Source organism: Drosophila subobscura, chromosome E, assembly GCF_008121235.1.
Source record: "Drosophila subobscura isolate 14011-0131.10 chromosome E, UCBerk_Dsub_1.0, whole genome shotgun sequence".
NCBI lineage: Eukaryota > Metazoa > Arthropoda > Insecta > Diptera > Drosophilidae > Drosophila > Drosophila subobscura.
The window spans coordinates 20,159,761-20,176,906 of record NC_048531.1 but is presented as its reverse complement, the minus strand read 5'-3'; the positions used below and the strand labels follow the sequence as shown (position 1 = coordinate 20,176,906).

Below are 17,146 nucleotides of genomic sequence, written 5' to 3'. Positions count from 1 at the left end.
TATGTACATATGTACATACATATGTATGCATTGATGCTTTGTTGATCCTCGCATGTAAGATCTGGTTCCCTCCATAGTTCTAACACATATCTTGTACATATGTATGTATGTATGTACATACTTCATACTCACTCATGCCAACACATCGCTTCGACCAATGTCTGGCTTCGGCTTCCAACACACTGCTGACCTCGACTAATCCATCCATTCTTGCACACATGTGGGCGTATGCCTGTGTGTGGAATTGTGTATGTACACACATACATACATACATAAGTATATCGTGTGTGCCGTATCCTGTCCTATGTGTTACGTATTGGTGAGTGAGAGATTTGCGCCAACAAATCGAAATGTTGCAAAAACGTGCTCATATGACCCACCCTCTACCTTCTCTGTGGAATTTCCCACAACCGCTTTTCCGTTTTGATGAAAATCGCGTTAGGCTAAGGGTTGGTTTTTCCGAACTTCGCGTACATACACTTTTTCCATTTCTCTTTCGCACACATGCCAGAGAGCAAGATACATATGTATGTCTGCACACACTCAAGTATGTATATACATATACATATATGTACTGTCTGCTGTGTGTGTGTGTGTGTGTGTGTACAATATGTTGTGTATATGATATTTTTCGGGGGAACAGAGCGCCACCGCTTCCCTACTTCTCTCCTATGTAAAACGCAGCTCACCATGCATCCAAAAAGAGAACATATTAAAAACTGAGCACATGCGACAAGGACAGCAAGAGCAGAGCAGAGGCAGTTCCAGCAGCTGGAAAAGCCCCAGACTGATGAGGAGAAGAGTTGTACATGTGCGAGAGCAGCGCACACACAAACTCACACACACACACCCACACACCCTCTCCACGTACCTTGTTTAGGTCTCTGTCTGTATATCTCTTCCTTTCTCTGTCACTCATTGCGATTGCTGCTCACTCTCTCCTAACAATTTTCCCCCATGCATTCGGAAGTCACGGGAAAAACTCAACTCGCAGCTTTTCGAAATTTCCATAAGCTGGCAGAAAAGGGATATGTTGACGACAGCAGCGACTGCGGCAGAGACGCGACGCAACCAGCGGACGTCAGCGTCGACGTTGGCGTCGTGGGGTCCGGGACCCGTTAAAAAATGTTACACTCACGCGCAGTTGGCGGCCAACGTGTGACAACTGCGAGTGAGTAAACTCCATGTGGGCCAACAATAGACAACAACAACCACGCCGGCGGGGTGGGTGGGTGTCTTTCCAGTTATCGCTGTTTTTGTCTGGTGGTGGCTATTACTCTTTGCGACCGTTCAAAGCCTCCACATGTGTGTGTGTGTGTGTGTGTGTGGGATTCGCTCTTTCGTGCTCTTTTTGTACACTTCGTGCCCGCTGTCGTTCGTTTCTGTCTCGTTCGGCTCTCGTCCTTTCGCCTTCGGGCTCGGGTACGCATGTGTATGCAAATGTATTTCGTATACACATACATACATATATACATATTTATACTTTTTTTTTCGGTGTACGTGACGTACGAGAACATCCTTGCTGGCTCTCCTCTTCTTGTCCCTGCTACTCATCGTGCTGCTGCTGCTGCTTCTGCTGCTGTAGTTGTTGTTGTTGTGAAAAGGGAAAAAATATATATTTTATATGATGAAGGAGTAAAGTAGTCGACGTCGCTGCTGCAGTTGCTGCCTGCCCGCTTCGTCGTTGCTCGATCCGACCGACCGACGGGGCAGGCTTCGTCCTGCCGAACGTAGCATCCTCATGTGTTTCGCAAGCTTGTACTGTTTGTTGCTCGATGCTCATACGTGTGCGCGTACGTGGGCGACTGCAGCATACGCGGTCTGGGGGCGTGGCAATTGGGGGTGGCAGTGGCGCGTGTGTGCTGGCGCTGCCGCCACTGCCGCCTCTGCTGCTGCTGCTCCTGTTTGCTGCGACGTTACAGTGTTTTTTTCGGGCCGTGCCGACATCATTTGAATTAGTCGCTTTGTGACGTTTGAACGGTTCGAATCTACACGCGACGACCCACACGGCGGCAGCACATACTCGTACGTGAGCTTTTTCGACTACCCGTTAACCGCTGTCAGCTAACCGGTAACCGTTACGATGGCTAAAGGCCGTCTATAACACCGACGCCAATAATTACAATCGAAAACTCGAGTTGATTTAAGAAGTAAGCTTACAATTAAAAGATTTCATGTGAAGTTCTCACATAACTTCTTCATAGACACGCTAAAATATGCTAAACACATTTTAATTCGCGATCGTTTTAAAGTTTCTTAACGAACTGTAACTGAAGGACTAGAAATCGTTAAAGGATTCTTTCTGATCACAAGTGTCTTCTGTTAATATTAAAAACTATTCTGTTACACCCTGCAGTTAATGAGTTAAATTACCCTTGTAGTATCGGTGATCCGAGCTATTAAAACGACATCCAGTCTGTACATCTGCCTATCTTGTTTTAAACACCTTGAAAGCTTAAAAATTAATAGCCCCCAATCGTGACTTTCTTCTATTATTCAGAATCGAACGAGCATTGTACTTCTTAGCCAAAAGTGTGTGTTTGAGTGTAACAAGTGAGTCGTGAGACTATCATAAAGAAACATGTTAAAGAAACATGTGCTAAAAATTGCAAACGAAACCCAAACGCATTTCCTCGAAAATGGATGGCCAAATTGAAGGACAGACAGAAACACACACATACAATATGTACATACACACATGCATTCATATATTAAATAGCCTTGTAAATGGGTCACAAATAGACCTGTCAGCGGCCATTAAAGTGCAAATATCCTGCCTAACCCAACGTCTACCTATTCCGTGTCTGGTTTGGTCCGTTCTTTGTTCTGTTTAGATGTTGTTGTTGTGTGTCTGTCTGTGTGTGTCAATATACTTGATCACGCACCTGATTATCACCTGCAAGGCCGAGGAAGATGGAAATTTTATGGCAGGTCGAGCGGGGCAATTTGAGAGTAAATCTCAACTGATCCTGCTCTTGCCCACATACACAAAATATATACAGACAGAGAGACAGCCAGCCATTCGCATGTATGGGTGTGATTTTGTGTGGTGGTGGCTGGTGGTGTTTCGTGGTTGCATGTGTGTGCGGGGTGCATGTGGTGTGTGGTGGGTGATGAGGGCAGGCCAGGCCCATAGGTCATAGGTGAAAGGAAAAGCGTACCTCTTAGCTGCGCGCTTACATATTTGCATAGACTCATATTCAGTTTGTTGCAAACCCTCGACGGGAACACGCGTCACGAGATCGCAGAGGACGCTTGTTAAACGGAAATTCCGCAAACGCGAGTGCAAGTATTGTGTTTGCTTTTGCACAGGATTTGATATGAGTTGAGGATTTTGTTTTTACTCCCAGATCATCGATTGTGAGAGAGTTGATTTGTTGATCAAAAGAATTCATATTCGTATTTATGTACATTCTCAAAAAACATTTAGTCGTTGTGAAAATTAAGCATCGAACAGAGGTTTAAAGAGAATCCTACGGAAATCTACTTAAAAACTGGAAAATTCGTAAATGGTATGTAAAGTGAAAGGATATTAGGCAAGGTAGAATACAAATTTGCTAACTCATGTTCTAGTTCATGTTATTGGTGTTTCCTGTTAAAGTTTAACTTTAAATTTGACTAGGAACCACCCGTCAACCCGTTCGTCAGCCACCTTCAAGCGACTTACATTACAATTAATTTAAAAAAACGCTTCTCTTCTTGGCGTTCCACTAACTTGCTTTTACCTGTCGCACCACTCGACAGAAAAGTAAAATAAATAAATAAAAATGTTGTCTCAGCTGCCGAGGACCGCAAATGAGAAACGGGCCAAAAATGTGGAAGAGCCGAAACCCAAGAAGTCGAAGGTAGCGAAAGCAGAGAAGTTCTCTGCTAATTGCACATTGTTGCACTCGAGCGTGGTTATCCTTTCGCTCCGTCTCTGGTTCGGGTTCTGGTTCTGACTGTGGCTTTGGTCCTGCTTCTTCTCCAGCTATAGATGTAGCTATAGCTCCTGGCCCCCAGAAGCATGTGTTAATATGCGGCTTCCAGCACCAACCTCCAACCGCTTAACCGCTCCACAAACGGACGGAGAAGGAGAAAGGAGGTCGCCAAAGATGCAGCAGCTACGGCAAATAAAAATGTTTATTTTGCTTACGCTTCTAGTAAAGTTTTTTAATTTTGCATCAAGAAGTCGCTGGGAGGGGGATTCCGAAGTTTCCTACGTGGACCCGTGGCTTTCGGCGGAGTCAGTCAGGCAGCTGGTGATTCTTTTAAAAATTCACACACGCAGGAGCATCCCGTTAACGGGGGTACACAGTTGCTGAATTAATTAGATGCCACGCACTGAGATGAGCGAAAAGCTCTCCAGAATGCACTGTGGTATCAACTGGAGAGAAAATCCATGAGTGATGAAATGAATGAATGAACTACTTGTGGTCCATCAGCACTTTTTAGAGATAGGGATGAAAGTGCACGATATGAAAAATATCCTGGTTTATTTCGATGCGTTGCGATTTGCAAGTAATAAATCCTATTCCCACCACTGTACAGTTAAACAGAAACGAAATCAGGACAGATTCTATGAAAAGACAAAAAATGAGAATTGGGAGAGGAGAGCCATTAACACACATCACACATCTGCATGTGATATCCTCAAGGATATGCGACACGACACGTAGCAACTGTGATTGTCTGGTCCTTAGCTTTTGTTTTACTTCATCACCCGCCTGCTACCTGCTGCGTGCTGCTTTTTTGTTGCCTCATGCTTCCAGCCGAAAAAATATGATATATGTATGCCGCGACTCATTAACATATTATCACACATATTGCCTGCCGCACAGATACGAGTATTCCATGCCCCACAGCATATGTCATGAATACGAATAATACATTAGGAGAATACGAGCACGCCTTATCCTTGCATTATCCTTAAGTTCTGCCTATTCGTCTCTTCTCTAGTAACCCCATTCTGAATCCCCCCTGCCATTCTCTCACTCTCTCTCTCACTTTCCATTTACAGAGAAGCGGAGCGCAGCTTTGCACGTGACTGGAGCGGGGAATGTTAAAGGACGCCGAGGAGTTGAATAAACGCGGTAAACTGACGTCGCGCAACATGAACGACTTTGGGCGACAGGTGGCGACATTACCGCTGCCCCTTCCATTGCTGGCCAAGACCCCGACCAGTGATCACGGCCCCATGCACTCCACACCTCCCACAACGCCGCCCACACCGCCCCCCCTGCCCTTGAACATGAGTCAAACGGCCACTAAAGCAACAATGGCGGCACACGCATCTCCTGCAGGACATAGTACACCGGCCACCCCCACGTTAGGCGGTGGGGCACTCGGTGGTACCATCGCAGCAACGGCACCACAGGATCACTACAGTTTGCGCTGGAACAATCATCAGAATCACATCCTGAGGGCCTTCGACGCCCTGTTGCAGACTAAAACGCTGGTCGACGTGACGTTGGTCTGTGCAGAGACTTCGATCCGGGCCCACAAAATGGTGTTGTCCGCATGCTCCCCCTTCTTTCAGCGCGTTTTCGCTGAAACACCCTGCAAGCACCCAGTGATTGTGCTTAAGGACTTCCGCGGCTGGGTCGTCCAGGCCATTGTGGACTTCATGTACCGCGGCGAGATCAGCGTGCCCCAGCAGCGACTGCAGACACTGATACAGGCGGGAGAGTCCCTGCAAGTGCGAGGACTCGTCGAGAGCTCCGTTCCGGAGCACACGCCCACGCCAGCAGCTTCGCCCGATGACTTCGGGCTGCTGGATGCATCGGTGCTCTCCTCCAGCTTTGAGGACGAGTCGCCATCGATGGTCCGACCATCCCAGGCAGCATCAGATGGTAAACTGATAATGCCTTCCAGGCAACACCTCTTTGGCAACCCCGCGAGCTCTATGGCGGCGCTAAGGCTGCGCCGGAAGAGGGAGCAGGAGTGCGATCGCGAGCTGGAGAGTGACCAGGAGCTGGGTGGAAGTTCGCCGATGCCAAGACGCAAGCAAGCGCGACCGCGACGCCGGTCGGGCGATGTCCCGCACGACTTTGCCCTGAACAAGCCCGAGGCGGAAACACTGCAAACTGTGATTAAACACGAGATGCTAGAGAGCATGGAGGGAGAGGAGGGGGGAGAGGAGGACGACGGACCAGAATCGACACAGGCTCAGCAGGACTCCTCACAGGCTCTGAAAGTGTCTACGGAGCAGCCGAACGAGAAGCAGCTTATGGCCAAAGACAGTGAGCAGCCTCTGAGTCGGAACGAGAGCCACCAGAACGAGCAGGAGCTCGAAGAAGAGGACGAAGATGATCAAGATCAGGACGAAGACGAGGAAGAACAGGACATAGAAGAGCTTATACACACGACCAACGAGCTGAGGCGCCAGGCGGCTGTAGCCGCCGCAAATGCTGCCGCCATGTCGCCAATCCCCTCGCCCTGCCCCAGCGATGGGCCCGAGGACCTCTGCACCACTAAGAAGGACAAGGACATCAGTCACCACACCACCCACTCATCCGATTGTGAATCGAACAACAACAATAGCAGCAAACTCCAGGACAACAACCAACGGATCATGCTGTCTCTTAAGGATATCAGACAGCTGAATGCAAATCCCAACGCATCGTCAACGCCAATCCATACGCCCACCAGCTGCTCGGCGGGGGGCAACGGACTAATGAGTTTCCCTCCGCCCGGCATGCGGCCCCCAGGCCTTCCGGACAGCCCGCCATGCCACATGGAGGCACTAGAGGCACAGATGCATGCCGCAGCGGCGGCCGCCGTGGCTGCCGCCGGTGCCGGAGACCATCCCTTTCACCACATGGAGCACCAGATGGAGATGTCCCTGGCTGCGGCAGCTGCGGCAGCTGCCATGCATCAACGAGACCCGCGAGATCCCCGCGATCAATGCGCTTTTGGCAACGGCATGTTGGGGCCCATGGTCATGTCCCCGTTCGGGGGACCCAACGGAGGGCCACCTGGGAGCAGTGGCGGGCCGGGAAGCGGATGTCCGGGACAGGCGCCCCATGAACGGTTGGAGGAGAGTATGAACCGCCTGAGCAAGGAGCTTGGAAAGGAGTTTGGCAAAGACTTTGCCAAAGAGTTTGGCCCGTCCTCGCCGATGAGTCTCCCCGGACACTTCAGTCAGCAGGATGGACATCCGCACACGCATCCGCCATCGCCGCTGCCTTTTCCCGGCATGTCCTCCGCGATGACGCTGACGCCGCCGCACAGTGAGTACAAGATTTGATTACACTTAGCTTTATTCGTTTCGAGTCCAAAGAGGTCACTAGGTTATCGGTCAGTGACTTCCCAGCGGAAGTCCTCAAAAAGGATAAGTCCCATACTCTTCGGCAGGACTTCGCCCCCACAGTCAGCTCAACGGAGAGTTTCGAGGAGTCTCCTTCTGATTTGTTTACATGTCCCTTTTTCCCTTCCAGTTGTGGGTTGGGTAGAATGCAACATGTGGCCTCTGTGCAGCATCAAAGTGTCTTCATGCTACGAGTATTCTTGAAGAAGCCCAGTCCTCTTGTCGCAAAGCTCCTATAAGCACATTAGGGTTTCTCTCGCTTTTGAGTGCCCTTTTTTTTAAGGCTTATTTCACCTGTTCAGAGGCCACAAGCCATTACCAAACCATTTTGACTGAATTCAAGTAGCAGCATATGAACGCTTTAAGAGCTTCAAGCCACACACAAAACACTGAATGTATTTGAAGGAATAGGGTAATTTTTCGCGACTAATTAAGTCATAAATAGTTTTCTCTGTAGACAGCTCGCAAGAAATATTGAAATGCAATGACATGGTAATGGGCTCCAATAATTTGACAGTTTAGCCTGCTCGCTCCACGCCCCCATACACACATGCAGTGTCTGTCATAAGGTAGACTCGAAATACGAATGCGGTCGAGTCCCACGTTTGGAGTGCAGTCGAAATACATTCAATATATGATTTCTTTTATTTTTATGTCATGGGAAGAGTCAGGCGACGCGCACACAGCCACAAATTGAGGTGCAAAGGTGAGCCCCCGACAGGAGGGTGGTGGTTAGGCAGTGGGGGGGAGGTGAGGGACTTTGACATTGCGTGCAGAAAGCGCAAGAAATTTATGTTGTGTCTCTTGCAACATGTGAGGAGAAGACTCCTTTCAGACTAGGTTCAAACTGTCAGCAGACGTTTAGCGAAATGACTTTTAAGTTGCCAACCTGCCACGCCCCCGCCTCAGGTCTCCGTGCAGCCCTGCTTCCACTCCTTCCATGTGTTGTGTTTAAAGTATGCCGGAGCGCACAAGTTAAACCTTTTGGCAAACAACTTTGGCAGCGTCGGTGGCATAAATAAAAATACGATGGCCAGAAGGGGGCTAGAAGGGGACTAAAAGAAGACAAGAAGGAGAATGACGTCTCGTGGTTGGGCTTCCCGTATTCTACTTTTGCATATAAGTCGCGCGATATTCATATTAATAATATCCGTTCGGGGAGACTCAGACCATGGCAGAGGCAGCAGCAGCAGAAGCCCAGGACCTTCACCTGGGTAAAGCAGCAGCAGGGAGAATGCAGGCGAGACGCGCGCACAGAGGATATAAAATAAATTAAGGCACAAAAATATGAAAAATTGTACGAAAATGCCAAGTAGTAGTCAGGAAGGCAGGAAGCGCAATACCTTTTAATGCGACAAAAATTTCAGACAACATATCAGGGCTTATGGAAAGGGTGGCCAGGACGGGGAGGCGGCGTGGAGGTGGAGGTGGAGCTTGAGCGCACTGAAGTCGCGTCTGCGAGCAAATCGCTAACTACTGCATAAACAGGCTGCAGGCAATGAAGGATCCAGGCACATGGATACGGCCCAGTCAAACGTAAATAGAAAGAACTGTGAAAACTCAAGCAATAACCAAGGCATGGAGAACTTGTTACCCTGTAAATGACTGTGATGGTACACCCGTTCTGTTGTAGATTACAAGCTTTGAGCCATTTCCAATTTGCTACTGCACAGCTAAGGGGATTTTTGTTTAGGAATCATCATATCTGTGACCAAGGACCTCTTGTAAGCAGCTTCCTTGCATATCCCATACGACAACATGCATGGTGTATTTCTACTTTCGCCCCTCCCAGAACCCAAACAGGAGTCTCGCAGACAGCCCAGGAAGAGACTTGCCACCGTTTCCAGCTCGTATGGGGAATGTGATTTTTATTTATTTTTGCCGAAATACTTTCGGTGCGAAAATCATTGAACTAATAGCTTCTGACGTATGGGGGAAGAACGGCATGGACGTCTATCTGTTCTAGACCCCTTCAAACATTTGAAAGGAAAGCCACTAATTCCACACACAGTCAAAACAAGTAGAGAAAAATCGAAGAAATATTGCGTATACGTGGAGCGGCGTGTTGTAATGTCTACTTCAGACAACAGACCCAAACAATGTGCGCTCGTTATTTGAGTCATTATGATGCAGATACAACATATCCTTTAGACACAGATACTTATCCATCCATCCCCTTATCCACATGCCCCTGTATTGTCTTCGTTCCGTTCTTTCTGCTCCTTCTGTGCGGGTTTGTCCCGGAACCCTCTGCGCGACTTATGAAATCTTTCAACACAATGTCAATATTATACGTTGCCTCTCGTCTGACGCTCCTTTGCTCAGGTACGGCACTGCAAACCTGCTTGGATATCCTTCAGCTGCTGTTGGCGCCTCATCAGCGCTTCAATTGTTTCACTCATGTGTAGAAGCTGTTCTAGAAGTGTACTCCAAGCGTAAAATATTAATGGGATAATGACGTACTATTGTTTAACATCCATTGGTATTCTGTGCGACTCCCTGAGTAGGTTGGCCCTCGATTAGTTCGCCTGGGTAATCAGTGAGCCGGAAAATTAGTCGCTTCCTCGAGATTTTCAGCAGTTGCTAACTCTTATGTGATGGACAAGATATGGCCAAGTGCACTCATTCTTTGGACTCATTTGAATATGTAATCAATACTGTCTTTTATTCAACAATATTTTTCACTGCAGTGTTTGGCCTGGACTCCCCACTCGGCCTATTTCCACCCGGAATCGATCCCGGCAAGCTTTATAATCCGCTGATGGAGATGAGTGACCCACGGGACATGAGCGGCGGACCACCGCCCTTCCTTAAGAAAAAAAGTAAGTAGCCTTTGCACATAATTGTTCAAGATGAACTTTTCCCGAGCTCAGCAAACACCTAATTAACCCCAGAGAGACAATTACGAGCCACTGGAAAGGCAGGAACAGCAAACAGTAGACAGAAACCACCACACTGCAGCGAGAAAGGTTCGAAATGATTTCAACGTGATTGGCGTCGATCACGTTGGGGCATGGCATTTGCAGAGCGAACTGTTCGGATTCGGTGCCTTGTTGCAATACTTCACACCTGACTGATTGATCTCGAGTTGCTGTTCTCCAGAGTTCAAGCCAAGTTTTCTGCCTTCTATACGCTGCACGCTGCACCCTGTACTCTATACCCCTCCCCAAATTTGATCTCCTGCACTCTGGTGCACGTATTCGAGCTGGGGAAAATAAGAAATAAGAAAACACTTTAGTTCCTGTTGCTCTTCAGTATTCAGCTCCAGATCAACTGTGAGTAATTGAGGAGTAAATAGAAGGGGTCATAGCCGGTTTAAAAGTGGCTAAATTGCAGCCGATTAGGTTACATAGAAATCGGTGGGGAAATATCAAACATTCCCTGATATTCCAATATCCCAAAGCTCTTTTCATCCAGCACTCCAAGTACCTCTTTATTTCCTCTTGGGGGCAGATCTATGCTCATGCCTGTCGCTCATGCCCACATCCTCTACCTCACCTCTTACCAGATTGTTCCAGATGCGATCACTGATCACTCGTGCGATCATGTGAGGCGGCAAATTTGTTTCTGTGGTTTTCCTGTGCGCTCACTGCAATCGCTGGATCGTTCAAGAAATTGTGTTTGTTTGTTTCTTTATTGGTTGCTTCAATGGGGCAGCATGTGCACCTATGCATATCGTAAATGTAGACTCGAAAGCGCAAGCGAAAACGTCGCTTTTTCTGATTGACAAATGGGCGAACGAGTCAGAAACGCAAAGACTGTCTCTATCCTACGTTTTTATCGTTTTTCAACATTTTTCACCTACGGACGATGTGATGCAAGTGAAACCTCAGAAAGCAATGATGTTTTCCGTATACCTGTAATGGTCATAACTCCACAATTCGTAAATGTGGTTCAGAAATCAATTATCTTCTGTGATTGCGAAGTGATTGACAAGCGAGAAGTGGAGGAACGGAAGGAAGAGGGGACTGCTATTGTGTGAATCGATTTTTTAATCTGCATGTGAGCTATTTTCCCTGACAGTTTATTTGACAGTTGGATGGCGGTGGGGGTTAAGTGCTGGCTATTAGCTCGGGCAGCCTCTCGTGTGCGATTAGCTCTCGATTATGTGCAAGCGCCGGCATATGCTCCATCAAGCCATTCGCTTAGCATGATTGAAAGAGGAAGCCTATACAACGATTTCAAAGGGTTCAAAGTCTCACACACGCTAGAGATAATTGCTTAATTTTCTGGTCAATCGCTAATCAATAGAAGCAATAACGAAGAAGCAAAGCAAAAATCGTGACCATATGTTCCGCAAACCAAAAAGTACAGTACAGTCACGGAAGATTTTCGCTTTTCAATGGTATCTCATCTTCCATATTCTTACAAACACAATTACAACAATGTAAGACAGTAAACAAAACGCAAATCTGCCGCATAGCACGATATTCTTTATTGCAAATCTGCAAACCCGTTCCACTGTTCCACTGATACCAATCTAGAGCTAGAGAGCAGCAGTAGTTGGAGCCCCCCTCGCAGGTTCGCTGCGACCATTCGTCTCTTTCCTCAACATTGTCTTCATCCTGCTCTGCTTCTCCCTTTGGCCCACCCTGCATCCGTGTGGGTGTGATTAACTGATTTGTTCACATTCATTTGTTCATTTGGGCATTCTTTTTGCCATCTTTCGTCTGTGAAACGTGATTAGTGCAAAATTCGAATTTCGTTCATGTGAAAGCCAACAACGAACAGGAGGCTGTTGTCTCTGGCTGAGCTTCGATAGAAAGACCACGTATTTTAATTCCCAATAATCTTTGCTGGTCTTTGCTATTTATTGGTGTATTGGCAGTTGCTCTTAGCCCGAGCTAAATAAACTGGAATCTATGGGTCAGACCTTCCTTGCGACCCTGCATATGGAGAGTAAAGCAGAGCAAGAATGAGCTCATAAATGTAAAAACTGAAATTGTCTCAGTGATAAGTCGGAATTATCCTGCTAATACCAAGTACTGCTTGCAAACTGATGCCACATATTTTTCCCCAGCTTGTCTTCATCTGCCGCTCATCCATCCCGCTCTTCTTTCGCGTCGATCACTTCAGGCGCCCATTGTCACACAACCAGCGACAGAGTCATGAAAGGAACCTGTGGCTTTGTTGGTGGTGCTGTTGCTGTTGCTAGTCGATATCTGGGGGATCTAAATTGAGTTTTAGCGGTGCATGTGACGCCACAGTCGATGCATAGTCGTAATTTGCATATAGAAGGAAAGCCGGTCAGGAGATGAAGACGGGCCAGGGCCGGGTCAGAATGGGAACCACCGCAGCGCTTGCAGTGTTTGCCGCTCTCTCCCTTGCTCTTTTGTTTTTTTTTTTTCGGTTTGCCAGGTGATCGCTCTTTGTGCGAGCTGGTGCCACACGAAGAACGAACCATTGGAGGGTGTGTACGAGTACGAGTACGAGCTGAAGGCTGAAGCTGTGTGGAGCAGACAGTGCCAGACAATGGGCGACTTTTCAGCGAAGTTGTCTAGGCAGCATATGGGGCCAAAAGATTGAAACATTAGCAGATTTAAGCTACAAGATAAGCTCCGATATTTGCACAAGCCTATGCGTGTTTGTGGCGCCTTAAGCACTCCTTTCCTCCTCCATCCCTTGGTTAGGCAAGACTTTGGCCTAATCGACATTATCGCATTCCTTTTGCAGTGCCACGACCCAAGGGACAGCACTCGGCACCACGGGGCGGACCACCTCGTTCCTGGACCAACACAGAGCTAACGGAGGCCCTTCAGCACGTGTGGAACAAGAAGATGACCACCTCGCAGGCCTCCCGCATCTTTGGCATACCGTACAACTCCCTGCTGATGTATGTGCGGGGCAAGTACGGAAAGAGTTTGAAGCTGGAGCAGCTCCGTAAGGATTGCATCAGCGGGCCACCCATTGAGATGCTCCAGATGGGCATCAGTGGGGGCAACGGAGGCGGTGGCAACTCCAGCAAGAGCGAGAAGAACAAGGACCGCAAGGAAAAGGACAAGGAGAAGGGCTCGACGAGTAACAATACGTCGGGTAGCTCTGGGAACGGGAATGTTCCACACTGCGGCTCGGCCAGTGGAAATGGCCCTCCCATGCCGCATCCCAGTGACCTCGGTTCCTTGGGGCCACTCGACTTGGAGCTGGGACTGCCTCTGGGTCCTCCAGGCGGGCCTCGAAGCGGCAGCTCAGAGCCCGATTTGTTGGGCGGACCCAATGCCCTCTTCAATCCCTTCAATCCCCAAGGATTTTATCACGACTTTTCCGGCGGTTTCCCGGGACTGCCCCTGAGCATGCTGAATCTTCTGCCGCCGGCAGAGCGACACCATGCAGCGGCTGCCATGCACCATCTGGGAATGACAATGGATGAGGACTGCAAGTCGGTGGCCTCTAAGCAGTCCTCCTCCATGGACGACGATTTTGCGGGACAAGGGATTCCTCTCTCATTGGAGCAACGGCGAGAGATGGCAGCGACGGGACCCCCCTTGACGCAACTGAATGGCGTTGCTGGGCAGGATTGAAACATGTGGCGGGATTGGGCAACTGGGGCTGCCAATCCAATATACTTCCCGCCGTTCGAGCTCGACCAGGAGCAGAATCCGGCAGGCCCAGGTCCTCCAACGACCCTTCGACACCCGCGATCCGCCCTGCCCCACCTGGGGTGTCGCGATCTCAGCTTTAAGCCCGGCCATCTCTTTATGGCCAGGCGGAAGATGAAACGCTATCGGGCCAAGCGCCAGCTGCAACTGCAGACCCAGATGCAGGGCTCCAATCCCCATCCGCCAACGACTGCGACATGTCCTGCCGCCCACCCGGTTCCACCGCTGCGGACTTGAAAACTGTGAACAGAATCGATATGCAATATGTGTAACCTTAACCCACTATTTAGTTTCATTTGTAGCCCTAAATACAATATTTTATTCGCGAGGATTCCCTATTTATTTGGTCTAAGCAAAGGATACGATTTGCTGGCGCTTTTAGTTCCTATTCCCTACTCCCAATTACCTATTACCGATACCCGATTGTATGATAATGTATTTATTGATGATATTATTTTGAGATTTGCTATTAATTTCCCATTAAGTAATCGAATACGACAAAGCTTACAAAGCATTTGAGGCAATACAGTTACACAATTTCTGCTGAATATTGTACTATTATTATTATTATGTTATTTTTTAAGTATTAAATGGAATATAATCAAAAGTGTATGCGAAGTTTAAGAGAGTCTTGTAAATACATATGTAGAAGTCACCAAACAAACCAACAGCATTAGATGGGCTAACCCCGGGGACTGTGGACCATCCGCAGGTTCCACAGCTATTATCTGCTGCCACAGCCCCCTCAGTTCTTAGACGTATATTGTAATGCATCGTTTGTAGTTAGTAGTATTGATAATATCGATCTATCAATAGCCGATGACCGATGACTGTACCAAAATTTTTAATGTTATTTTATAAAAATAAAGAAGGAGTAGTCCTTTGTAGTAGTAAGTGTTCTAGTAGGCATTTCTATTTGTATAGCAGGCATTTGCACCTCTTCCCATATCTCATATTTGTGCACATCCTGAGCCCGTCATATTCCCCAATCAGCGCGCCGTTTCCCTTCGCACTCAATGGCTAATGCAGACAAATATATACATACAGATTAATGTACTTGTAGACACCGCTTTGTAAATCGAAGGCATACATCCCCCGCACAGATCTATCAGTTTTGTAATCTAATTTTTAACATGTAGTGTTAACAATTTATAAGCTCAAGAACACACACATAATATTAAATATAATAACAAACAAGAACGTACATATTTAAGTAAAAAGGAAATTGAAGTGTATGCATTACAATAAATAGTAAAAGTTATTAAATAAAAGGTTAAATAAGTGTTTCCTTTGAATTTCCTTCTATCATATGGCTAATGGCAAGAAATATTCTAATAAATATTTTCTGAGTGGAAAATAATGCTTCGCATTATTATAAAAGCCCCATTTACTTCCAAATGAAATATATTTTTACACCCGGTACTCGAAGAGTAAATTGGGTATATTGTATTTGTGAAGAAAAAATGTAACACACTGAAGAAAGCGTTTCCAACCAAACAAAGAATATATATTCTTGATCAGCATCAATAGCCGAGTCGATATAGCCATGTCTAAACACATCAGCACGCTCCCCCAGCTCGCCCCCTTCCCTTGAGACGCACACTGCACGAAGCTGAGTGGGGAATGAGAGAATGTGCAAGAAATAAAAAAAGCTGCTGGACGGGGTGGGTGGAGCGACTGCATGAGTCTTCAGACAAATTTTGGTAACTCCAGACAGACATGGCTTCATCGACTCATCTATTGATGCTGATCAAGAATATACATATGTATATGTACATATATACTAATAGGACCGAAACGTTGCCTTCTATGCGAAAAGCATATTGCTCCGACCACCATTACCATATGTACATATATCCTATTTACTCTTCGATCACCGGGTATAAAATTGAATTAGAGCGCTTTTTCCAAAATCCCATTTCAACTTTCCAAAATAGTTTTTCAGTATTTTTATCGTAGAATTGTTTTGTACCAACTATCAATAGGTATCGATTTACTGTACATAACTAGAGACTCTTTTTTTATTATTAAAATACATCGCAGGCGCCATCTGTCCCTGAAAGAGGCAAACTAGGCGGCGCAATCAGCAGCGCCAGAGGTCGCCAGGCTGTGCTGTAAAATTATGTAGGTTTACGTGTAGAGTCGACGCATAGTCGGACTAAAGAGTTCCATAGCATTTATCTTTTATCTATGATACTTAATTTTAAATATTTTATATTTGAAAATTTGCACAATGTGGAGAAAAGAGCAGGCAAAAAATCAAATTCAATTAAAAATCAGTCCCGAATTCTCTATTTCCGTCTACAGTCGCGTTGAATGAGCGCAGAGGTGCACACATTTGGCAACATAAATATTCTACCACTGACCTGGACCACTTTTCAATCTTTTTATGGCTTTTGAACATTAAACTCGTAATCGACACAACTCCGTGTCGATACCGTCACCCACCAGACCGCAACTTCTTTGTCCACGGCACAAATTGTCGATCTGAATGCAACCGACTGACACAAAGCAAGCGAAGGGCAAGGCCAATAATCCAAGCTCCGATGCACTGATAACCGACCCTATTGCAAAATGGAAAACAAACAGCAAATGGAACCTGCATGCCGGCCAAGTCGGACCTGGCCATGCCGGGCATTCCCACACAACCCATCGCCAGAGCAAAGGATGCAATTAAATCTGGTGGTGCCATACTGCACAAGAGGCAGGCTATGCGAATTATCATTGAAAAAGTCCAATCGACGTCCAATCGATTTCCAATGAAAATATGCTTCAAGGTGTAATCGTTGAATGGCGGATCAAGCACCGTCGTTTCCTTTGCGTCCGCGTCTAGTCAAAACCGGCATCAGTCACAACTTTAGCTCAACGTTTGCATGCAAATGCTCGATTATGCATTTAATTTCTGCTGCCAGATATCTCAGGGTAGAGATCGGTTCTGCGCTAAGCCATTGAGCCTTCGTGGTAGTCAACGGCTCATTAACTTCCATGCGACCGGGAATCGGACGACCTAGAAGTTTTTGACCAAGAGATGTCGATATTTGTACTAATAGCCATTGCGTCACGCTGCGCTTGTCTGAGCAGAGTTCGATTATGGCCTGAAGGCCAGTGACTAAGACTGTCTACATGTGCAGGTCTTGGAATGTGTTTACCTGGGAAGGCGACACGAACTGACCAACTACACTACTGATTGTGCTGCAAGGGCTTGCAATATACAACCGATGTGGTTAGTAGAAAACATTGCCTCCTACAATATTTCATTGAT

At 47.0% G+C, this 17,146-nt stretch overlaps 1 protein-coding gene across 1 annotated transcript; it reads left to right on the top strand.

The window, feature by feature from the left end:
* The first annotated feature begins 1,894 nt into the window (after nucleotides 1–1,894).
* Nucleotides 1,895–14,215, top strand: LOC117891314 (protein jim lovell). The gene is made up of 4 exons (XM_034796726.1): nucleotides 1,895–2,150; nucleotides 5,000–7,211; nucleotides 9,979–10,110; nucleotides 12,962–14,215. Exons 2-4 carry the CDS (start codon nucleotides 5,039–5,041, stop codon nucleotides 13,804–13,806), a joined length of 3,150 nt encoding a protein of 1,049 aa, XP_034652617.1. The 5' UTR covers nucleotides 1,895–2,150; nucleotides 5,000–5,038; the 3' UTR covers nucleotides 13,807–14,215.
* The last annotated feature ends 2,931 nt before the right edge of the window (nucleotides 14,216–17,146 follow it).

What these genes read in the sequence shown, in the direction of transcription:
- LOC117891314 (XM_034796726.1), top strand. Translation starts at nt 5,039, where the DNA reads ATGTTAAAGGACGCCGAGGAGTTGAATAAACGCGGTAAACTGACGTCG. An exon ending in GACGCTGACGCCGCCGCACA is followed by an intron (nt 7,212 to 9,978) that starts GTGAGTACAAGA and finishes TTTTCACTGCAG; the next exon opens with TGTTTGGCCTGGACTCCCCA. An exon ending in GCCCTTCCTTAAGAAAAAAA is followed by an intron (nt 10,111 to 12,961) that starts GTAAGTAGCCTT and finishes TTCCTTTTGCAG; the next exon opens with TGCCACGACCCAAGGGACAG.